The following is a 25,087-nucleotide window of genomic DNA, read 5'->3' as shown; positions in this document are numbered from 1 at the left end:
CTTCTTCTTCTTCTTCTTCTTCTTCTTCTTCTTCTTCTTCTTCTTCTTCTTCTTCTTCTTCTTCTTCTTCTTTTGGCACCACAAGAATCTGGAACAGAAGTTTCTTCAGCCAAAAAAATGGTTTTAAAAGTAAAAAAAAAAGCCTCTGAACCTCTTTGGCTGAAGAGGTTGTAAAAAATGCTTTTAAAAGAGTCTGGCAATCCCAACTGAGTTGCCTGATCGTCAGAGCCTTTTAAAAGCATTTTTTAACAACCTCTTTGGCCAAAGAGGTTGTAGAAAAAATGCTTTTAAAAAAAAAGTTGGCCATACCCACCCAGTCACATTACACCACCCCCCACCAAGCCACGCCCACAGAACCGATAGTAACAAATTTTACATTTCACCACTGCTTCATCGCATGGGATCAGGTTATCTGAGGAAACATCTTGTCTCAATTATATCGACACTTAGACAGGGAAGATACGTTGTGGATCCCATTGATTAAAGAATTAGGATTGGCGGGATGTAGGAAGAGAACCTTCTTTGTCACTGCCCGTCTTTTGGAACATCTCACCTCCAAAGGTGATGCGGGGGCTTCGCTCTCCTGTCCTTCAGGAAGAATTTCAAGACCTGTCCCTGCCCATTGGCATGTGGGTCTAAGAGTGAGATGCAACTCTGGGTGTCATTGGTGGCTTAAGGGCACCGCCTTTGCCTCTTTAACATTTTTACCCTCTTAATTTTTTAACTTTGCTTTCAATTATGTTCTAATTTTCTTTTTAAAAAAATTTAACTCTATTTTTAATTATATTTTAAATTCTGTTTTCAATTATCTTTTTACACCACTGTGTGTTTCTATTTGTAAAGTACCCAGAGCAATGGTGAAATGTAAAATTTGTTACTAACGGTTCTGTGGGCGTGGCTTGGTGGTGGGGGGTAATGTGACTGGCTGGGCGTGGCCAACTTTTTTTTTTTACTTTTAAAGGCATTTTTTCTACAACCTCTTTGGCTGAAAAATGCTTTTTAAAGGCTCCTCTGATGATCCCAGCTGAGTTGCCTGATCGTCAGAAGCTTTTCTTTTCTTTTAAAAGCATTTTTTTGCCTTTAAAAGAAAAAAAAAAGCCTCTGACGATCAGGCAACTCAGCTGGGATCGTCAGAGGAGCCTTTTAAAAGCATTTTTTTACAACCTCTTTGGCCAAAGAGGTTGTAGAAAAAAATTGCCTGATCGTCAGAGGCTTTTTTTTAACTTTTAAAAGCATTTTTTCGGCCGAAGAAAAAATGTTTTTAAAAGTAAAAAAAACCCCTCTGATTGGCTCAGCTGGCCATGGGGAGGGCAGGAATTTTTGCTACTGGTTCTCTGAACCACCCGCCGCCATCGCTACCAGATCAGGCGATCTGGTCTGAACCGGGAGCATTTCACCCCTGAACCAGAGTCACTTAATTTTAACTTTGCTTTCAATTATGTTTTAATTTTTTTAAAAAATGTTTTAAATTCTATTTTTAATTATATTTTTAACTCTGTTTTTAATTATGCTTTTACACCACTGTGTGTTTTTATTTGTAAAGTACCCACTCAGGTGAAAATGAGCGGTGTAGAAATTTGACAAATAAATACAAAAACAATTTCTGGTTTGAAGCAAATAATTGGAAATAGGCTAAATGTTTCCTTTGTATTTCCAGGATGATGTTGTGATGGGGACTTTGACCGTGAGGGAAAACTTCCAGTTCTCAGCTGCACTCAGACTACCAAAAACAGTAAAAGCTCATGAAAAAAAGGAGAGAATCAACCAGATCCTCAAGGAGTTGGGATTGACAAGAGTGGCAGATTCAAAGGTAATGAAATTAAATCTCCTGGAGGACTGAGTTCAGAGATAGGTTTCAGCAGGTTCTGACCAGTTCTGGAGAACCGGTAGCAGAAATTTTGAGTAGTTCAGAGATACCACCTCTGACTGGCCCCACCCCCATCTATTCTCTGCCTCCCGAGTCCCTAGCTGATCAGGAGGGAACGAGGATTTTGCAGTAACTTCCCCTGAAGTGGGGTGGGAATGGAGATTTTACAGTATCCTTCCCCTGGAGTGGAGTGGGAATGGAGATTTTACAGTATCCTTCCCCTGCCATGCCCACCAAGCCACGCCCACAGAACTGGTAGTAAAAAAATTTGAATCCCACCACTGACTTGAGTTCTATAAAGGGAGCACTAGAAATGGACTAGCCTTCACTTATGTGATGATGGTAAGTGATGTTTTTTGCCAGAATATCAGAGCTGATAATTCAGGGGAATTCCTGAATAATAAGACAGATGAAAGTATTCAAGCCAGATACATTAGATCAGTGCCCCCCACCCCAACCTTTGGGGCACTAGGGGCTGGTTCCATGGAGAGAGGTTTTTCATGGACCGGAGGGAGCTTGTTTTCGTGTGCTGCCTGCATCCCGGTTTCTGGCATGCCGTGGCCTAGTGCTGGTCCACAGGGCCAGGGGTTGGGGACCCCTGCATTAGATAGAACTGCCTTGCCTAACTTCATGTCCTATCATCATCATGGCAGCCAAATGACATAAACACCCTCTGGAGTAGGGGTCTCCAACCTTGGCAACTTTAAGACTTGTGGACTTCAACTCCCAGAATTCCGAAGTCCACAAGTCTTAAAGTTGCCCAGGTAGGAGACCCCTGCTCTGGAGAAGGTGTTATAATGTCAATTGATATATCTTTCCATTTGGTGACCTATTACTTAGGAATATTTGTCAGCAGTATATCTTGATTTTCTAGATACCCTATATTCAGAACTTTGCCTGCAACATACATATACATGCATATAGAAGATCTGTCTTCAATTATTTATATTTGGATCTGGTTCTATCTCCATATATCTAGCTATACAGTAGTGGCCAAAATTATGGAAACCTTTTTGGAAAAATGTATTTTCTAAAACTAGCTAATAACACCACTTTTTTCTGGATTAATATCGTAAAATTATGTATCAATGGAAAGATAATTTAATCAAGAATGTAATGCAATAACTTTTATGAAGGATTTGCTATTAGAATAGCAGTTACGGTATAAAGAAGAAAAGTGAAACAAGTAGAAAAAATGAGATGCACAAAAATTATCACCATAGACAAAAACGAGATTTACAAAAATTATCACCGTGTCACTATTCGGCTGAAAAGGTTATAAAAAACCATGCTTTTAAAAGTAAACAAAAAAGGCTCTGACGATCGCGTGGCTCAGTTGGGCATGGTGGGGAGGAGGCAGGGATTTTTGCTACCGGTTCTCCGAACCACCCGCCACCATCACTACCGGATTGGCCGATCCGATCCGAACCGGAAGCATTTCACCCCTGCACCAAGGGGACTTCATTTCAACCCTGAGCTACAAATATTCTCCTTTATTTTCCAGGTTTGTTTTTTTTTAAATCAAATTCAAATATGAGTCTTGTATTGTTGGGTCCTAAATAATCTCTCTGCCTGAAAATGTTTTCAAGAAGACAGTATCATAGGCATTCCCGTTTTCCATTAGGTTGGAACTCAGTTCATTCGTGGTATATCGGGAGGAGAAAGAAAAAGGACCAATATTGGAATGGAGCTCATTACTGACCCGTCCATCTTGTTCTTAGACGAGCCAACCACTGGTCTTGATGCCAGCACTGCCAATGCCGTTTTGCTGCTCTTAAAAAGGTAATTGCTAGATGAAGTGCTCCATGCAGAAACTACACAGAAAATAACTCGAGGTTTTCAAAAACAGGCTGGACAACCATTTGGCTGTGAGACTCCTGCCTTGAGCAGAGGGTTGGACTCAGTGGTGGGATTCAAATAATTTAACAACCAGGTTCTCTGCCCTAATGACCAGCTGGATAGGCGTGGCCATGGTGGGTGTGGCCAGGGGTGTGTGACAGGCAGCAGCACTTGGCCTCCTACACCCCAAATGGGCCACGGGGTGGAGGGGTAGGAGGTGCGGGGCCCCGCTGTGCCCCATTTTGGGTCTAGTAGGCCGCCCTGCAGCCTCCTGGGAGCAAAAACGGGGTGTGTGGGGACTCCTGGAAGAACCTGGCGGGGCAGGGTAGGGCCAGCCAGCAATTTGCCCGAACTAGCCCGAACCAGCTGAATTCCACTATTGGTTGGACTAGATCTCCAAGGTCCATGTCAGCTCTTTGATGCTATGATTCTATTAACGGAAATGATGCTACAGTATTTATGCACAAAGACCACACATTGAATAAAAGAAGGCCATTTTCTACAGCATCATCCACTTGAGAGGATCAAGATATAATTCAGAAGCAGCTTTCTTGACAGCCCACCCACTTCCTGAAAAGAAAAAAAAAGAGAGAATAATGAAAAGAAAGAGACCAGTTAAAATATTTTTTGCACAGCCAAACAAAATGACAGATGGATAAATGGATGGATGGATGGATGTTTTAATATGCTGATTCTGTAAACTGCTTACAGAGCACTGTAAATGGTATATAAGTCTAAGTGCTATTGCTAATTCATTTTCCCCCAAAAAACAAAATAAAACCTAGGATTTGAGTGATCAATATTAATTTTCAGGGTCTTTTATCTTAACGACTTAACTTTAGCTCTTTAACGTATTTCTGCTCTCTGTGCAGGATGTCCAAGCAAGGGAAAACCATTATTTTTTCCATCCATCAACCACGCTACTCCATCTTCAGACTGTTTGATAAGTTGACCTTGTTGGCTGCGGGAAGACTTTTGTATCATGGACCTGCTCAAAATGCCTTAGAATACTTCAAGACCATCGGTAAGTGTCCAGAAGACTATTTAATGAATGTTTGAATATCACCTTTTCTTTTTATTTATTCAAATAACCGATCTGGGATCTGATTTAATTTGGAACCATAATGTTGATGGAGAAGTAGTTACCTCTGAGATTAGAATAGAATAGAATAGAATAGAATAGAATAGAATAGAATAGAATAGAATAGAATAGAATAATTTTTTTTACTGGTCAAGTGTGATTGGACACACAAGAATTTGTCTTTGGTGCAGATGCTCTCAGTGCACATAAAAGAAATGATACATTCGTCAAGAATCATAAGGTACAACACTTAGTGATAGTCATAGGGTACAAACAAGCAATCAGGAAACAATATCAATATAAATTGTAAGGATACAAGCAACAAAGTTACAGTCATACAGCCATATTTTATTTATTTATTTATTGCATTTGTATACCGCCCTTCTCCCGAAGGACTCAGGGCGGTTTACAGCCAATTTAAAAGATACAATAAATACACATTAAAAAAAAACTAAAATTTATATAAATAATGGCCAAAATATTTAAAAACTAACTAATACAAAAAACTAAAACCCCATTTAAAATTACTTAGGCTAGCCCAGCTCGATGAAATAAAAGAGTCTTCAACTCACGGCGGAAAGTCCGAAGGTCAGGGAGTTGGCGAAGCCCCGGAGGCAGCTCGTTCCAGAGGGCAGGAGCCCCCACAGAGAAGGCCCTACCCCTGGGGGTCGCCAGTCGACATTGTTTCACCAATGGCACCCCAAGGAGGCCCTCCCTGTGGGAGCACACAGGTCGATGGGAGGCTGTTTGTGGCAGTAGGCGGTCCCGTAAATAGCCCGGTCCTAAGCCATGGAGCGCTTTAAAGGTGGTAACCAACACCTTGAATTGCACCTGAAAGACCACCGGAAGCCATTGCAGCCCGCGCAGGAGCGGTGTTATATGGGAGCCACGAGGTGCTCCCTCTATCACCCGCGCGGCTACATTCTGAACCAGTTGGAGCTTCCGGGTGCTCTTCAAGGGGAGCCCCATGTAGAGAGCGTTGCAGTAGTCCAAGCGAGATGTAACGAGGGCATGAGTGACTGTGCGCAGAGAAACCCGATCCAGAAAGAGACGCAATTGGCGGATCAGGCGGACCTGATAGAAAGCCTCCCTGGCGACGGCCGTCAGATGATCTTCAAGAGACAGCCGTGAATCCAGGAGGACGCCTAAGTTGCGTACCCTCTCTGTGGGGGCCAACGACTCGCCCCCAACAGTCAGCAATGGAGTACGCTGGCTGTACTGGGAAGCCGGCATCCACAGCCACTCGGATCTTCGAGGGATTGAGCTGAAGTCTGTTCCTTCCCATCCAGACCCGTACGGCTTCCAGACACTGGGACATGACATCAACGGCCTCGTTGGGGCGGCCTGGGGTGGATATGTACAGCTGGGTGTCATCAGTGTACAGATGACATTGCACCCCAAAGCCACGGATGATCTCACCCAGCGGCTTAATATAGATGTTGAACAGAAGAGGCGAGAGGACCGACCCCTGTGGCACCCCACATAGGAGGCGCCTTGGTGTCAACCTCTGCCCTTCTGCCAACACTGTCTGCGACCGGTCGGAGAGATAGGAGGAAAATCACCGATAAACAGTGCCACCCACTCCCATCCCCCCGAGCCGTCGCAGCAGGATACCATGGTCGATGGTATCAAAAGCCGCCGAGAGATCTAATAGGACTAGGACAGAGGAACAACCCCTGTCCCAGGCCCTCCAGAGATCATCAACCAACGCGACCAAGGCCGTCTCTGTGCTGTAACCGGGCTGGAAGCCAGACTGGAACGGGTCTAGATAGACAGTTTCATCCAGGTACTGAGGGAACTGTCGTGCGACCACACTCTCAACAACCTTCGCCGTGAAGCGAAGGTTGGAGACAGGACGATAGTTAGATAAAATGGCTGGATCCAGGGAAGGCTTCTTGAGGAGGGGCCTCACCACCGCCTCTTTCAAGGCGGAAGGGAAAACACCCTCCATCAAAGAAGCATTAACAATCCGCTGAAGCCAGCCTCGTGTAACCTCCCGGGTGGCCAGCACCAACCAGGAGGGATACGGGTCCAATAAACATGTGGTCGCATTCAGCCCCCCCAGTATCCTGTCCATGTCCTCAGGAGGCACAGAATCGAATTCATCCCAGATGGAAACATCAAGACCAGCCTCCGCCATCTCGCCCGGTCCTACCCAATCTGCGTCCAACCCTTCCAGAATCTGAGCGATTTTATCTTGCAGATACTGTACAAACTCCTCAGCTCACCCCTGCAGGGGATCTTCCAACGCTCCCTGATGGATAAGAGAGTGTGTCACCCGAAACAGGGCGGCTGGGTGGTTATCTGCAGATGCAATGAGGGTGGAAAAATACTCCTGTTTTACCACCTTCATTGCCACCAGATAGGTCTGAATTTGAGACCGCAGTAGTGTCCGGTCAGATTCGGAGCGGGTGGACCTCCAATAAGTGGAAGGAGATGGGTGATGGGAACGATGAGAAGATTAATAGTAGCACAGACTTAGTAAATAGTTTGACAGTGTTGAGGGAATTATTTGTTTAGCAGAGTGATGGCATTCGGGAAGAAACTGTTCTTGTGTTTAGTTGTTCTGGTGTGCAGTGCTCTATAGTGTCATTTTGAGGGTAGGAATTGAAACAGTTTATGTCTAGGATGTGAGGGGTCTGTAAATATTTTCACAGCCCCCTTTTTGACTCGTGCAATATACTGGTCCTCAATGGAAGGCAGGTTAGTAGCCATTGTTTTTTTCTGCAGTTCTCATTATCCTCTGAAGTCTGTGTCTGTCTTGTTGGGTTGCAGATTAATCTGCCAGAGATCCAATATGACTCTTAGTTCAAAGACAACAGTAAAGGACAGGATTGCACATGGAGTATCAATATAAAAAAATTATAAATTACCTTGCTTAATTTAAACCTATGTATTAGATCTTGGTAATGTATTTGGAGAGGCTTAGGATAAAGTAACCACAGATGGTCTTGTTCTTCAGAAGCTCATCGTATTTTGAGGCCTTCCCTCAGTTTTCTTAGTGCTCCATCTTTGTGTGCGTGTTTATGTTCAGAAACCTGAGGAAAAAGTCTGAAATGTGCTTTGTAGAAATGTGGCCTTCAGAAGTCACCGTCCAAAGGCTTTCCACAGTGCTATTATAAGGGGTATTAATAAGGGGTACCAAATACTGTACATGTATCTTGGAAACTTTGGAGTCTAACAATGTGCTGTTATGTATTGAAATAATTTTGGAGAAACATTTATTAATAAGTAGCCACGGGGGCTACTATATTATACTATATACCATAAGAAAGGCTGAGTGCCAAAGAATTGAGGCCTTTGAACTCTGGTGCTGGAGAAGACTCCTGCAAGTCCCTTGGATTGCAAGGTGATCCAACCGATCAGTCCTAGAGGAAATCAACCCTGATTGCTCTTTAGAAGGCCAGATCCTGAAGATGAAACTGAAATACTTTGGCCACTTAATGAGAAGGAAGGACTCACTGGAGAAGAACCTAATGCTGGGAATGATTGAGGGCAAAAGAAGAACGGAAAGACAGAGAATGAGGTGGCTGGATGGAGTCACTGAAGCATGAGGTGTGAGCTTAAATGGACTCCAGAGGATGGTAGAGGACAGGAAGGCCTGGAGGAACGTTGTCCATGGGTTCGCGATAGGTCGGACACGACTTCGCAACTAACAACAACAACAAGCCACGGGGTATATGTATGGAAATGTCAAGTCCTTCTCTGAACCAGTGGCCCCCCACTCACCTTTTGGGCACCAGGGAGTGGTTCCCTGGAGAGGTTTTTTTGGTGGACCAGAAGGGGTGTGGTTTTGCGTGCTGCCTGCATCTCATGGATGGGACTTTGCTTGTTTGCGTGGCCTGGTTTCTGACATGCTGTGGACCAGGATTGGGGGTTGGGGACCCCTGCTATAAACAAACAACTCTCCATTGACTTGTGGCCTCCCTGGTTCCTGTCACCAGCATTAAATCCCAAAGGAAAACAGCAGTGACGATCCTACTATCTTTTCTAAGATGGTGTCCTGCATTTTTGAAATTGGTGGGTAAGTTTTTTGCTTCTCCTGGAGAAATTCAGAGAAAATGTTTACCCAATTTCTCTGTCCTCAGTTTTATGAGTAAATCTAGGAAGCCTGTTTTGGGCCAACTGTAGCAAACAGTAATGTAGATCAGGGGTCTCCAACCTTGACAACTTTAAGTCTGGAAGACTTCAACTCCCAGAAAGCTGGCTGGGGAATTCTGGGAATTGAAGTCCTCCAGACTTAAAGTTGCCAAGGTTGGAGACCCCTGATGTAGATGTTTGTGGTATTGTCAGAAAAGTGTTGCCCTATATTTTCACCAACAGTTGTAGTGATCCAGAAGCGTTTTCTTTTCTTTCTTTTTGAGGTTATGAGTGTGAACCATACAATAACCCTGCTGACTTTTTCCTGGATATCATTAATGGAGACTCGACAGCTGTGGCTTCTCATAATGAAACCGACAAAGGTATAGTGTGCAAACCATAGCTCCTTGTTCAAAATCTGGTATGTTATATGGAGAGACAATCTGCTTTTTTGCATTGTCAACTCTGTCATTGAACTCCCTTAGGATTTGGATAGTGCAAATGGCCCAGCAAGAAACATTATCCAAGTACATTAGATACATTTGTATGTCAGTGTTCCCAAATGCTGCATAGCTTTTGCTAGTCGTGGTGCCACAGAAAGTAGGGAAAGCTGCATCCACCATTACATAGATCATATTTTAATACCAGCCCTGTCAAACTAATGCCAGAAAAATTGGCCAGAATAACACTTTGTTCCACAGGGTTAATTGGACTGCATTAAAACCATAGCCTTCTCAAACCTCTAGCTCCCCTATGCATCTGGTGAAGTGAGCTACAATCCACAAAAGCTGGTACCTTTTAATAAAAGTTGTTACCCCAAAAAGAATAACAGAATAACAGAGTTAAAAGGGACCTTGGAGGTCATATAGTCCAACCCCCTGCTCAAGCAGGAGACCCTGTACCGTTCCAGACAAGTGGCTGCCCAGACTCTTCTTAAAAGCCTCTAGTAGTGGAACGCACTCAATTTCTGGAGGCAAGCCGTTTTAATTGATCTCACTGTTAATAAATTTCTCCTTAGTTTCTAGCTTAATTCTCTCCTTGATTAGTTTCCACCCATTGTTTCTTGTCTTGCCTTCTGGTAAGGTACAAGCAGACTCTGAGGGTTTTGTTTTTTTTTGGCCATCATTGACTGACTTAGGTTTCTTCTACTATTTCTGTCTTTTTACCAACCTTTTAGTGTTGGTATTGTTATTTCATCTTAGATTTTAGTATGCACCACTAGATGTAAAAGTGTGGTAAAAAAATTCAAAATAAATAAAAGGATATATACACTCCCACCGATTTGTGGGTGACTAGGAAGGTGTTGGACCATGATCAGTGAGATGCAAGTCAAAGTTTGAACTTGGCTACACAGAAATTCTTTGGGTGACTTTGACTCAGTAACTTTGTTTCAGATTAATTTATCTCCCAAGATTGTTATGGGGGAAATTAAAAGGAAGATGATAAAAGGTGAGGTACGCTACCTCGCTTTCGTAAAGGAAAAGCAGATATAAATCAAACAAACAAACAGTTCTGAAGTGGGTTTGCTGAGATCTATAGTTTGTACAGTTTTCTGTCATCATCATTAGATTAGATTAGATTAGATTAGATTAGATTAGATTAGATTAGATTAGATTAGATTAGATTAGAATTCATTATTGGCCAAGTGTGATTGGACACACAATCTCCTCCCACTTATGACTTTATGACTGTAACCTTGTTGCTGGTATCTTTACGATTTATATTGGCTGTTTCCTAATATGATTTGTTTGCTTATTTGTTCTCTATGACTATCATTAAGTGTTGTACCTTATGATTCTTGACGAACGTATATTTTCTTTTATATACACTGAGAGCATATGCACCAAGACAAATTCTTTGTGTGTCCAATCAAACTTGGCCAATAAAGAATTCTATTATGTTCTGTTCTATTCTATTCTATTCTATTCTATTCTATTCTATTCTATTCTATTCTATTCTATTCTATTTTATTCTATTCTAGGAATTTGTCTTTGGTGCATATGCTCTCAGTGTACATAAAAAGAAAAGATGCATTCGTTAAGAATCATAAGGTACAATACTTAATGATAGTCACAGGGTACAAATAAGCAATCAAATCATATTAGGAAACAGTTAATATAAATTGTAAGGATACAGCAACAAGTTACTGTCATACAGTCATAGTAAGAGGAGGTGGGTGATAGGAACGGCAAGAAGACTAATAGTAATGCAGACTTAGTGAATAGTTTGACAATGTTGAGGGAATTATTTGTTTAGCAGAGTGATGGTGTTTGGGAAAAAACTGTTCTTGTGTCTAGTTGTTCTGGTGCACAGTGGTCTACTATAGCGTCATTTTGAGGGTAGGAGTTGAAACAATTTATGTCCAGGATTTATTATTATAAATATAGGTAGTCCTCAACTTACAACAGTTCATTTAGTGACCGTTCAAAGTTACAACAGCACCGAAAAAAGTGACTTATGACTGTTTTTCATATGATCGTTGCAGCTTCCTCCTGGTCACATGATCAAATTTGGATGCTTGGCAGCCAGTTCATATTTATGATGGTTGTAGCTCCCTGGGTCACATGATCACCTTTTGCAAACTTCTGGCAAGCAGAGTCAATGAGGAAGTCAGATTCACTTAACAGCCTTGTTACTAGCATAAAAACTGCAACAATTCATTATGGCAAGAAAAGTTGTAAAATGGGGCAAAACTCACAACAAATGTCTCGCTTAGCAACAGAAATTTGGAGCTCAATTGTGGTCACAAGACGAGGACTACTGATATTTAAGCAACAATATTGTCACAACATTCAAGCCAAATTGCTGTCCCACCCGGAGAATGCAAAACCATATTCAACGTAATTAATTTTCCTCTTATCTCTTTAAAGATGGTACTCAAGATCAGACACTGGCGGAGAAATTGGTAGAGAAATATTCCAGTTCCTCTTACAATCAAGAAACCAAAACAGAATTGGAAAAGCTGTCTTCAAAGGGCGAAACCAAAGAGACCACTTTCCAAAGAATCACCTATTCCACTCCCTTCTTTCACCAGTTGAAATGGGTCTCCAAACGGATGTTCAAAAATTTAATAGGTAATCCTCAAGCCTCCATAGCACAGGTAATTTCAAAAGTTTCAAGCATCCTATCTGTTGACAATCCAGTCTTACGCTTACTGTACGTGTAGATGAGCTGTAATTATGTTTTAGAGGTAATTGCCAGGGACAAATAGCAGCGAGATAAAATCTGCCCCCTTTCACCGTCATTTCTTAGAGATTTGGTGGTGTTGGGAAACTTTAGAAGTGGCGCTTAATAAAATGATTAGATCTGTTTGATTTCTTGTTAAACCTTTGCTCTCCACGGGGCAATAATCGCCTCATCACAACGGCCTTTGATGTGGTATGCTGATGTTATGAAAATCCCTTTTAATTGCATTGTAAAAGCTTGACCTTGTGACAAGAATTATGCCCTTTAAGAGCCTTATAATCCCCCAAGGGCTGAGAGTCCTAACTTCCTGCCCCTCACGGTTGTTTTGATCTTCCTAACCTCCTTAGGAATGGTTTTGAAATGAAATTTGTAAATGCCCCAAGGTATGCCTTTAAACCTTCGGGTTAATCTTCTCAGACTGGTCTTGCTATGATCCTTGGTCTCTAATACAATTGGCTTAGTTGCACGATTTTTGACATTAGGTCTTTTTGGCAGTTTTTGGAATCTCTTCAAGATCGACTCTCAATGGCTTGATCCCGTTACATTGGCTGCAATTTTAAAACAATGCCGTGTAGTTCTTGTACTTCAACTTGTAGTTCAATTATTTCAACAATATGTTTTGTTCCCTGCGTAAAGACCAAAGGCCCCTTTTGTCTTGGACAAGTATTATTGTTCTCCACATATGGATTACAGCGTCCAGAATACTTGAGCTAACATAACGGAGCATTCTAAGGCCACATTTCTATGGAAGGGTGAGAAATCTACACCATATCTGTCTTGTCCAGAGGTGGGTTTCAGCAGGTTCTGACCAGTTCTGGAGAACTCGTAGTGGAAATGTTGAATAGTTCAGAGAACCAGTAGTAAAAAGTCTAACTGGCCCAGCTGATCGGGAGGAAATGGGGATTTTGCAGTAACCTTCCCCTGGATTGGGGGGGACTGGAGATTTTACGGTTTCCTTCCCCAGCCCCCACCCCCAGCCATACCCACAGAACTGGTAATAAAAAATTCTGAAACCCACCAGTGGTCTTATGGTGACGCAGCTTGAGATGAGGGGTCCTTGGTACTTCTTTTCTTGTAAACATTTCATTACTGTAACTAGGTAACATCATCAGTGCTAATCTAATCTAGCACTGATGATGTTACATAGTTGGGTAATGGAATATTTGCAAGAAAACAAGCAAGCTCAGAGAGCACCAAGGATTCTTCATTTCAACCCTGAGCTACACATATTCTCCTTTATTGGTAGCTTGAGATGGTTGCATAAAGTCAGCAGATCATACAACAAGTGTTTTCCAATGTTTTTATGCTAGTGTAGAGACCACGCAAATTCTAATTTGTGAAACATCAATTATCTTAGCTACTTACATAATTCCAAACTTCTCCTGAAACTAACAATTATTGCTAAAACTAGCCCTTCGCACATCAACCTTTTGAACTCTCAAGTTTCCTCTTTTTGCTATATATTCAAAACGTAAAGTAATGTGTGTGTGTGTGTGTGTGTGTGTGTGTATACATGTGTATATGTGTGTTATATAGGAACACAGTGGCTAAGACCCTGAGCTTGTCGATCGAAAGGTCGGCAGTTCAGTGGTTCGAATCCCTAGTGCTGCCATGTAACGGGGTGAACGCCCGTTACTTCTCCCAGCTTCTGCCAACCTAGCAGTTTGAAAGCACGTAAAAAATGCAAGTAGAAAAATAGGGACCACCTTTGGTGGGAAGGTAACAGCGTTCTGTGCACCTTTGGCATTTAGTCATGCCGGCCACATGACCATGGAGATGTCTTCAGACAACGCTGGCTCTTCGGCTTTGAAACGGAGATGAGCACTGCCCCCTAGAGTCAGGAATGACTAACACCTTTTTATGTGTGTTATGTATAGGTATAGGTAGATACTGTATATACTTTCTTTTGAGAGCAGGCAACAGAATTTCATTTTTAATGTATGCCAGTGTGCTTGCAGTAAAAAATGACAAAAAAGGCTATCTTATCTTAAACACAGTTAGTAATGATGACTGGAAAATTCATTTTTTATAGCATGATGGCTTCGATTTTTAAAAGAATGAATGAAAGTCATTTGGGGGAGAAAAATAAGCAAAAATTGTCTTTCGTTTTGATGATGTCAATTTGTGCACCATGATGATGTACAACTGAACATAATATGACATATTTATATTTCAGTTACTGGTTACAATTTTCCTGGGATTAGTCGTGGGTGCCATATTCTTTGGTGTAACAAATGATGGCAAAGGTTTGCAAAATAGGTGAGTCCTTTGGGGATAATAAGGAAATTAAATGAGTGATACTGGTATTTGTTTTGATTGCAAATTCCAACAAGGATAACTTGAAATAAAGTGAAGCCTTATTTTGACAGATTGAACATGTTAATTACAGAAAAATGTATGGGGAAGTGGAGAGGCTTCCACTATTTTGTGTGATATTTATCACTATGTACAGTACATATTTTTGCATAATGGCATCATTATACAAATTATATTTTGGGGATAGTGCTTCAATTCTGCTATGAAAAAGGCTAGAAATATGGAAATAAGTTGTGCTTTTCATAAAAGAGGGTGACATCTGTCACCTTCACTGTTTAATAGCAAGATCTGTTGCTTAGAAAGCCAAAAAACAAAACAAAACCCACCACCCACACAAAACTGAGATAAAAGGTTACCAGAAGAAATAACTTTTCTTGTTTTAATTTTGATAAAACGTGCATTTTTTGATCAAGATTAAAGCAAGATTTTTGTTCCTTTTTTGACAACTTTTTAGGGGAAAAAATAGGTCACTCTCTTGGTTTATCGTTTGTATTTCCCTTTTAAAGTTTAAAACCTCAGCCAGTTTCTTTTGTAGATCCAGTGAAACTTTCTTTTCTGAATCATTCTCTTTGATCTACTATTCACCTTCTAGAACAGGGGTCTCCAACCTTGGCAACTTTAAGCCTGGTGGACTTCAATTCCCAGAATGCCCTAGCCAGCAAAGCTGAGCAAAACAAAGCTGGCTAGGGCATTTTGGGAGTTGAAGTCCATCAGGCTTAAAGTTGCCAAGGTTGGAGACCCCTGTTCTAGAACACAAATGACAGAACATTTTTTTGCTAAGAAAATAAAACCTAGGAGCACTGGGCTCACTTATTTTATTTTATTTTTTAAAAAGCCGTTTGAAAAGACTAGTTTCTCACAATGTCAATCTGATGTTGTTGTTTTTTTTGCTAGAATTGGTGCCATGTTCTTTATGACTACTAATCAGTGTTTCAGCAGCATTTCAGCAATTGAACTCTTCGTGGTAGAGAAGAAAATATTTATGTAAGTAAGCATTCCTAGACAAAATAGGAATAATAATAGGTGATGAACATCTAAAAGAATTCTTTATTTGGTGATAAATCTTTTAATCTGTTAGCTCTTCACTTGCAGTATAGTCTCCTTGGAATTGATAGGAACATTCTAGGCCACAAGAATGTTATTGTCGCCTTCAACAAGACCTAAGTTTAACTCATAGAATCATCTATTGTAATGTCCTTCCTGTTAAAGACTACTTCAGCTTTAATTGCAATAATACAAGAGCAACCAATAGATTTAAACTTAATGTTAACCGCTTTAATTTAGATTGCAGAAAATATGACTTCTGTAACAGAATCATCAGTGCTTGGAATACTTTGCTTGACTCTGTTGTCTCTTCCCATAATCCTAAAAGCTTTAACCAAAAACTTTCTACTATTGACCTCACCCTATTCCTAAGAGGACCATAAGGGGCGTGCATAAGCGCACAAATGTGCCTACCGTTCCTGTCCTATTGTTTTTCTTTTCTTCTTCATATATATATATATATATATATATATATATATATATATATATATATATATATATATATATACATATACATATACATATATATGCTTATACCTCCTAACATTTACTCATATATATGTTTATATGCTATATAATCTTTTTGTATGATGTTATGGCAAAATAAAATAAATAAATAAAAATAAATAAAACAAGGGGTGTGCGAGTTTGAACCTCATTGTGGGGTGTGTGTGTGTGTGTGTGTATGTGTGTATCTATAGCAGAGGTGAGTTTCAGCAGATTCTGACCAGTTCTGGAGAACTGGTAGCGGAAATTTTGAGTAGTTCGGAGAACCGGTATTAAAAATTCTGACTGGCCCCGCCCCCATCTATTCTCTGCCTCCCAAGTCCCAGCTGATCAGGAGGAAATGGAGATTTTACAGTATCCTTCCCCTGCCACGCCCACCAAGGATGAAAGGCTGAATCCACCTTGAGCCAGTCAGGATTGAACTGCTGGCAGGATCAAACTGTTGGCAGTTGGCAGATTTAGCCTGCAATACTGCATTCTAACCATTGAGCCACCACAGCTCCATGGGTAGGCAAAAGAATATTCAAAACATTCATTAAAAACAAATTTGCAAGCATAACTGATATGCAAGAGATAAAAAAAAAAGTCTTCCTGAAACAAAAGATCAGGTTAATAAGTTTGGAATGCTGGCTTTAATCTGTAATTTTAAAAATATATAGGGGCAAATATGAAATGTCTTAAATTACAAGGAATCACAGTTTTCGCAGAAATAGATATGTCTATTCTAAGCATGAGAGTTTGTGATTTGAATAAATATTGTTGTTAGGATATATCAAAATGTGATATTTATTTTTTGATTTCTTTATTGCTTTACTGACTAGGCCAGGGGTCTCCAACCTTGGCCACTTTAAAACTTGTGGACTTCAACTCCCAGAATTCCTCAAGTCTTAAAGTGGCCAAGGTTGGAGACCCCTGGACTAGGTGGCTCAGTGGCTTAGACACTGGGCTTGTCGATCAGAAAGGTTGGCAGTTCAGTGGTTCGAATCCCTAGTACAGGTCTGCTGCGTGAGCAGGGGGGTGGACTAGATGACCTCCAAGGTCCCTTCCAACTCTGTTACTGTTACTGATCTATCTAGTTTGTGAACTTAGCCATAGAGGTTTGAAATGCTGAGCTAGGTTTTATGTATAGAGCATAAATACAGCTTCTGATTTATTCCATAAACAGTAGTTACATTATTATTCGATGTACTGTGTACACTTATTGTAAGAGGTCAAACTAAAACTGTAGATCTTTTGCAAATGCAATTATTCCAGTCAGGATAATTTCCAAGGAATGGTCATTCTGCTGCAATTCATGACACCTATATATTTATAATGAGTGAAAGTTATTGGAGTATCTGATATACTTTTTTGGACTGTTTTGTTATAGACATGAATATATCAGTGGATACTACCGAATTTCTGCATACTTCTTCTCTAAACTAATGGCTGATTTAATACCTATGAGGACTTTACCCAGCATAATTTTCACCTGCATAATTTATTTCATGCTAGGTAAGTTTATCATCTTTCGTCTATCTGGAAAAATATATATCTGCAAACAAATGTTTTGTGGATAGATGTTATAAAACTAAACTATAAAACTATATGGTAGGCATTATAAAAACTAAAAGGCATCTTTATGCAAATCGGAATGAATTATGTAACCAAAAAAAATAATCTAATCTAATCTTCAGGGTAAAATAATGTTTGACAATATAACAAGATTGACATTCCAATCCTGCTTTTCTTGTTCTCAAGGCCTGAAACCCACCGTAGAGGCTTTCTTTATAATGATGTTCACTCTGATGATGGTGTCATACACTGCAACCTCTATGGCACTTGCTATTGCTACAGGACACAATGTGGTGGCTGTCGCCAATCTCCTGGTGACAATCAGCTTTGTTTTTATGATTGTGAGTACCTTGAACGGAAGTCTCATTAAGGCTACTTTGTCCAACTTCAGAGGTAGCCAAGGGGTCAAAAAAGTTGTCAACCACCCCAAACATGGAATCAAAGCCCTTTCCTTTGGAATTTGTTGCCACAACACACATAAGAAGATGGTGTTTCCATTGCTTGACTGTGACTTCCCTATTGACTAACCCTAACCCTAACCTGCGCAACGGGGTGAGCTCCCGTTCCTTGTCCCAGCTTCTGCCAACCTAGCAGTTTGAAAGCACCTTAAAAATGTTGGAAGGTAGCAGCGTTCCGTGCGACTTTGGCGTTTAGTCATGCCGGTCACATGACCACGGAGACATCTTCGGACAGTGCTGGCTCTTCGGCTTTGAAACGGAGATGAGCACTGCCTCTAGAGTCAGGAATGACTAGCACATATGTGTAAGGGGAACCTTTACCTTTATCTTTAACCATTCGCTTGTCCCCCTCCCTGTTATCATCCTTATCCCACATAATGCTATTCAGGTTCAGGCTGTGTAGGTTACACATCAACATTCAAGCCCAAATATGGGCATTTCTCTTACCACTAATTTGATGATAAATAGTTTGAAAACCCAAGATGGGATACAGAAGATACCACACGCAGAAGGAAGCGAAAGGATTTAGTTGAGAAAACAGAACAGTCTTTTAACATTCTGGGAGATGTTTGATCATTTATTGATTATAGTTTCAAAAATTACATTCCTTTATTCAATGAATTTTGCATCTTTGATTTGATCTTCAGATTTTCTCCGGGTTGCTGGTAAATCTCACCAGTATTCTGCCATGGCTTTCTTGGCTCCAGTACTTCAGCATCCCTCGATATGGCATGACAGTAAGTGCTACATCATCTTGAAAAGAAGAATGGGCTAATATGTACCTTTCCATCCATCCGTCCATCCACCCATCCGTCCATCCATCCATCCATCCACACATCCATCCACATTCTCTAGCCCACAATAGTGTGAATAGCAAATAAATTAAATCAGTTCAAGACCTCAGAATCTCTGTTCTGTAATTTCATGAGACTAATAATACAAGAAGAGAATATTGATATATCTTTTATTGGTTATGACTCCAGTGCAGCTAAACATACAACTAAAGCAGAGGTGGTATTCAGCAGGTTCTGACCAGTACTGGAGAACCGGTAGCAGAAATGTTGAGTAGTTTGGAGAACCGGTAAATGCCACCTATGTCTGGCCCCGCCTCCATCTATTCTCTGCCTCTTGAGTCCCAGCAGATCGGGGAGGAAATGGGGATTTTGCAGTATCCTTCCCCTGCCACGCCCACCAAGCCATGCCCACAGAACCAGTAGTAAAAATTTTTGAATCCCACCACTGACTAAAGGGTGTCACGCTCCCAAGTAACATGTCCCATGAAATAAAATCCAAGGCATCCATTTTCCATTAGAGTCTATTTATTAGGAACATATCAAATTGGCAAGGACTCGGTGCCATTCTGACTCTAATCTGGATCCGGAATTACACCCAATAAAAAGCAAAAGTTTGAAGTTTGAAACTTCGCCCCTGAGTCACAATCTCCAGTCAACTATCAGTCCATCAGTCCTGGGGACTCCAAACTCCACCTTCCTCCCACTGCAGGCATTTTTTCTGTTCCCACAGGAAGAAATGCCACCTAGACACATTCCCCCTTTATCTCTATAACCCCCCCTCTGAACAGTTACAGAGTGGCAGTTACAGAGTGGTGAGCCTCAAGTAATACTACATTTCTTTACCAGCAGACCTAAAAGCTAAGAAAAAAAATAGACAATAAAAAATGGCTACACATATGTCATCATCAGGGTCGACAAAGGGGCAATTTTAACAGCAGTGGGTATATTAGAATAGAATAGAATAGAATTTTATTGGCCAAGTGTGATTGGACACACAAGGAATTTGTCTTGGTGCATATGCTCTCAGTGTACATAAAAGAAAAGATATGTTCATCAAGGTACAACATTTACAACACAATTGATGATCAATATATCAATATAAATCATAAGGATTGCCAGCAACAAGTTATAGTCATACAGTCATAAGTGGAAAGAGATTGGTGATGGGAACTATGAAACGATTAATAGTAGTGCAGATTCAGTAAATAGTCTGACAGTGTTGAGGGAATTATTTGTTTAGCAGAGTGATGGCCTTCGGGAAAAAACTGTTCTTGTGTCTAGTTGTTCTGGTGTGCAGTGCTCTATAGCGTCGTTTTGAGGGTAGGAGTTGAAACAGTTTATGTCCAGGATGCGAGGGATCTGCAAATATTTTCACGGCTCTCTTCTTGATTCGTGCAGTATACAGGTCCTCAATGGAAGGCAAGTTGGTAGCAATTATTTTTTCTGCAGTTCTAATTATCCTCTGAAGTCTGTGTTTTTCTTGTTGGGTTGCAGAACCGAACCAGACAGTTATAGAGGTGCAAATGACAGACTCAATAATTCCTCTGTAGAATTGGATCAGCAGCTCCTTGGGCAGTTTGAGCTTACTGAGTTGGCGCAGAAAGAACATTCTTTGTTGTCCTTTTTTAATGATGTTTTCATTAAAACTTTTCATTATAAGTCTAACACACGTAATATGCGATACTTCTGAATGCATACACATATTGTTGTGTTTATAGTGCTTGCTTTGTGTATGTTTTCAAAAACACTATTGTGTTATGTTTTCTCATCTTCAAAGGCATTGCAGATTAATGAATTTGTGGGTCTTGACTTCTGCAATTTGCAGACCAGTAAAAACGGGAGCACCGCCAATTGCACAGAAGTTAGCACAATTCGGATGTAAGTACGGATCTCTGTTTTTCTTAACTCTGCCTAGTACTAAAGACTTGAGGCAATTCTGGTACGAGATATTCTAAGTGAAAGAAATTACATTTTATCCTTTAAATATTGTTAATGAAGTCTTGAATCCTGTAAAGTGGGAATCAGGAGGAGAAAAGCACCTAAGTCTGATCAGGTCCCCCAGAATATATTTTCCTATGTAAAGACTTTGCACTGATAATACCAACAACTTACAACCGCAATTGAGTTTGGAATTATAGTTGTAAATCATGTTAGTCATTAAGTGGCTCATCGCATGACTAGCCTGATTTTACAATATTACTATGTGTTGGTTTTAAGGCCGCCCTCAAACCAATCCATATCCATCCTTAGTCACTTTCTGTCTTGACTATTGTAACACGCTCTACATGGCGCTGCCCTTGAAGAGCATTCAGAAGCTCCAGGTGGTGCAAAATGCAGTGGCCCGCATGGTTTTGTGCAGACCCCGGTGTACACATGTATCACCTCTCCTGCAGGAGCTACATTGGCTCCGAGTGCAATTCAGGGTGCTGGTTGTCACCTTTAAAGCCCTTCATGGCTTGGGACCAGGTGATCTGAGGGAGCATCTCTTGCCGGTCACATCTACCCGACCCATCAGAACGGGGAGGCAGGGAATGCTGCGGGTCCCATCCCCGAGGGAGATACACCTTGTGGGACCCAGAAGAAGGGCCTCCTCCGTGGTGGCTCCCTCTCTCTGGAACATCATTCCCCCAGAGATTAGAACAGTCCCCACTCTAATACTCTTCTGGAAGGTGCTGAAGACCTGGTTCTGCCAGCAGGCCTGGGGAAACCAGAGCGGGATGGAACCCATTAAATGGCTTGTGTGATCTGTTGTTGCCAGGGTGGGGAGTGAGGGGTGGAGTGTGATTATGTTATGTTACGTTACGTTACATTATGTTAGGTTATCATATATCTTATCATATCCTATTTATAATTATAATTATTATTATATTATATTTATATAATAATTTTATTATATTATATTAATTTATTTGATTCTTTTTGTTAGTTTTATTGTTTTAAATGAGATTTTATATTCTGTAAGCCACCTTGAGTCACTATGAGTGAATAGGCAGAAATATAAATATTAAATTAAATTAAATTAAATTAAATTAAATTAAATTGGCCACCTCCATGTTTGCAGTTGTTGGTCCACACAAGACCGAGGGTCCTTTGGTGCTCTCTGAGCTTGGTTGTTTGCAGATGTTTCATTACCCAGACTAGGTAACACCATGAGATGTACTGATGATGACGTTACCTAGTTTTGGGTTATGCAAAAAAACAACCAAGCTCAGAGAGCACCAAGGACTCCTCATTTTCAACCCTGAACTACAAATATTCTCCTCTATTGGTACCACACAAACTTCTGACATCTGTGGTGGAGCTTCTGATGATTAAAAATCTCTGCTTGTGTTTCTTTCTAGGTGCACCGGAGAACAATATCTGGAAAGCCAAGGGATTGATGCAACTAGTTGGGGGTTATGGCAGAATTATGTGGCATTGGCTTGCATGACCATCATTTTCCTTACCATTTCTTACTTCAAGCTATATTTCATGAAAAAGTTCTCTTAAGTCCACAAAGTTGTCAAAGGTCCAATCCAGTTACTCCAATCCAGAATAATTTAAAGAGGAGAATGAGAAAAAAAAAAGACTATTTCTCTCCTAACTGTATTCTTTCGAACTCACAAACAAGAAAAGTCTCAGCCTTCAGCCAAGATGTTTGCCTTTATAATACCCTCATATATTGTTTGGTTGCGTGTCAAAAAGTCTGAAAAATCAAATGTCAGTTATTTCCTGCTTACAAGTCTAGAGACTAATATCGGTGGCATTGATTTTATTTATATTTTATTTGTTTCCGCATACTCCTGACGTAGCCCATGCTGATTCACAACATTAAATGATAATAACCTATTTAAATAAATGGACCCACCCATCAATAAATAGCAATAACATCAAATGTATCCCAAACAAAATTAATCCTTGATTCAAACATAAATAACTTCTAGAAGGGAATGCTACCATTTAAAAATAGGTTCTCGGGTTATTTTCAAATAATCATAGTGGTACCTTGGTACTCATCGTTAATTGGTTTCAGGAGGCATGATGACTACCAAAAATAATGAGCACCAAACAAATTTTTCCCCAATAAGACAGGTGACAGCAACAACAACTAGCTTGTGTGTTGAGTACCAAACAAATGATGAGTACCAGGACAAAAATTTTACGTCAAAATGCACTGAGTACCAAATTCTATGAGTTTCAAAGCAGTTGAGTACCAAGGTACCACTGTATGTGCTTAATTCTTCTCCAGATACTAAATGGTTCTGAAATGCAGAATTCCAGATTAATCATATTTCTCAACAAACAGGATAGTAACTGATTCATGGTCTGAAGTATAACCATGAAGTGTAACCAAGTCATTGGAGATAAACCAGGACTGGTGACAATACCACAAGAAATACTAAAACTCTACCTTATTGATAGTGTTTCAGAATAGTATTCAGCAGGTTCTGACCAGTTCTGGAGAACCGGTAGTGGAAATTTTGAACAGTTCGGAGAACTGGTAAATACCACCTCTGACTGTCCCCCCCCCATCTATTCTCTCCCTCCTGAGTCCCAGCTGATTAGGAGGAAATGGGGATTTTGCAGTAACCTTCCCCTGGAATGGGGTGGGAATGGAGATTTTACAGTATTCTCCCCTGCCACGCCCACCAAGCCATGCCACGCCCACCAAGCCATGCCCACAGAACCAGTAATAAAAAAAATGGAATCCCACCACTGTAGTGTTTATAATTTTTATTTATCAAATTTTGAAATTGCCCATCTCCTCATTGACTTTGGGCAATGTACAGATAAGATATAGCTTGATTTAGACCAGGGGTCTCCAACCTTAGTAACTTTAAGGTTTGTGGACTTCAACTCCCAGAGTTCAGGCTGAGGAATTCTGGGAGTTGAAGTCCACAAACCTTAAAGTTACTAAGGTTGGAGATCCCTGATTTAGACTATAAATTCACCAAGACAAATTCCTGGTGTGTCCAATCACACTTGGCCAATAAAAAATTTCTATTCTATTCTATTCTATTCTATTCTATTCTATTCTATTCTATTCTATTCTATTCTATTCTATTCACAATCCCAAAAGCTTGGCAGCAGTTCTGTGTTCTCTCTTACATCAAAGAGACTCTAGGCAAGGCAATCTTGAATATCTTTCTTACACCTTCCTGTTTTCCTGAGTTCATGTTTTCTTAATGACAGCCATATATTTTCTTCAGTACTCCGTACTGCGCTACAATTGCACAAAAGGTTGCTTAACTAACCAGTCCAATTCAAACCAAACCAATCCAATTCTGTATTACAGATCAGTGATCCAGATCAAGTAAGTCTTAGTAAATAAAACCTAGAGGATACAATCCACGAAGTAGAACATATAAATTGAAAACACGCTAACACTATTTTTCTCTCAAATTTTGCTACAAATTTTATTAGTTGCCACACAAGTATGAAGACATGATATTTCTGTTTGTTATTTACAGCCTGTAAAACATTTTCAATCCATTGTTATGGATTGTAATTTGTGTGCAATGCATAGAATGAGAATTACCCTTCTATTCACTAAAAACCTGTGAATATATGGGAAAACCTCGATATAAAAATGTGCATAGTATGGTGGGATAATAGTCAGGTGGTTTCCAATTCAAATGATCATATTATCTATAGGTATAGCATACAAGTTTTATTCCCGTGCACTGTTGCATTTAAGCTTACTTCATGGAGTATTTTTTTTTCTCAGTACCTTTTTGGAAGCCAGCGATTGAATTACCGTACCTTAAATTTAAAACAGTGATCCTTGGGATCTCCTATGAATAGAAAAACACTGCATTTTAACCATTTGGTAATGAAAAGTCAAGGAATCCCTGCTTTATATCAAAATATATTAAGGGTGTCCAACACCAATGTCAATATAAGGCACAAATGGTTGATCGAAGCTGTCCCCTTTTTAACATATACGATGCGTTTTTTCTTTTCTTTTGTTCGATCTTGTCCAGTTCTCAGAGACTGCCTAAGCCAGGGGTCTCCAACCTTGGTCCCTTTAAGACTTGTGGACTTCAACTCCCAGAGTCCCAGAGCAAAGCTGGCTGACGAACTCTGGGAGTTGAAGTCCACAAGTCTTAAAGGGACCAAGGTTAGAGACCCCTGGCCTAGAGAAGTCAACAGTTTTCTTGGCAAAATTTCTTCAGAAGTGATTTGCTATTGTTTTCTTCCCAGGGCTGAGAGAAAGTGACTGGCCCAAGGTCACCCAGCTGGCTTCATGTCCAGCACGAGACTAGAACTCACAATCCCTCAGATTTCTAACCTGACGCCTTAACCGCTACACCAAACTGGCTCTTGTGATGCATATCACTTTCTGACATTATTGGCAGCCCTGATATATGCCCCTGCCTCA

At 40.5% G+C, this 25,087-nt stretch overlaps 1 protein-coding gene across 3 annotated transcripts in view; it reads left to right on the top strand.

Annotated features, from left to right (window-relative positions):
• LOC131203052 (broad substrate specificity ATP-binding cassette transporter ABCG2-like) overlaps positions 1-23,416 on the top strand; it is a 70,194-nt gene extending 46,778 nt beyond the window's left edge. For all 3 annotated transcript variants that reach the window (XM_058192925.1, XM_058192924.1, XM_058192923.1), the window contains 12 exons: positions 1,658-1,810; positions 3,492-3,649; positions 4,579-4,730; positions 9,152-9,250; positions 11,738-11,967; positions 14,230-14,312; positions 15,264-15,353; positions 17,290-17,414; positions 17,661-17,815; positions 18,580-18,669; positions 20,504-20,604; positions 22,068-23,416. In XM_058192925.1, coding sequence (XP_058048908.1) covers positions 1,658-1,810; positions 3,492-3,649; positions 4,579-4,730; positions 9,152-9,250; positions 11,738-11,967; positions 14,230-14,312; positions 15,264-15,353; positions 17,290-17,414; positions 17,661-17,815; positions 18,580-18,669; positions 20,504-20,604; positions 22,068-22,215 — 1,584 coding nt within the window. In that variant the 3' untranslated portion in view covers positions 22,216-23,416. The remainder of the gene's footprint in view (positions 1-1,657; positions 1,811-3,491; positions 3,650-4,578; positions 4,731-9,151; positions 9,251-11,737; positions 11,968-14,229; positions 14,313-15,263; positions 15,354-17,289; positions 17,415-17,660; positions 17,816-18,579; positions 18,670-20,503; positions 20,605-22,067) is intronic.
• The last annotated feature ends 1,671 nt before the right edge of the window (positions 23,417-25,087 follow it).

This window comes from Ahaetulla prasina, chromosome 8 (assembly GCF_028640845.1).
Source record: "Ahaetulla prasina isolate Xishuangbanna chromosome 8, ASM2864084v1, whole genome shotgun sequence".
Taxonomy (NCBI): domain Eukaryota; kingdom Metazoa; phylum Chordata; class Lepidosauria; order Squamata; family Colubridae; genus Ahaetulla; species Ahaetulla prasina.
This window is presented reverse-complemented; position numbering and strand designations above follow the sequence as displayed.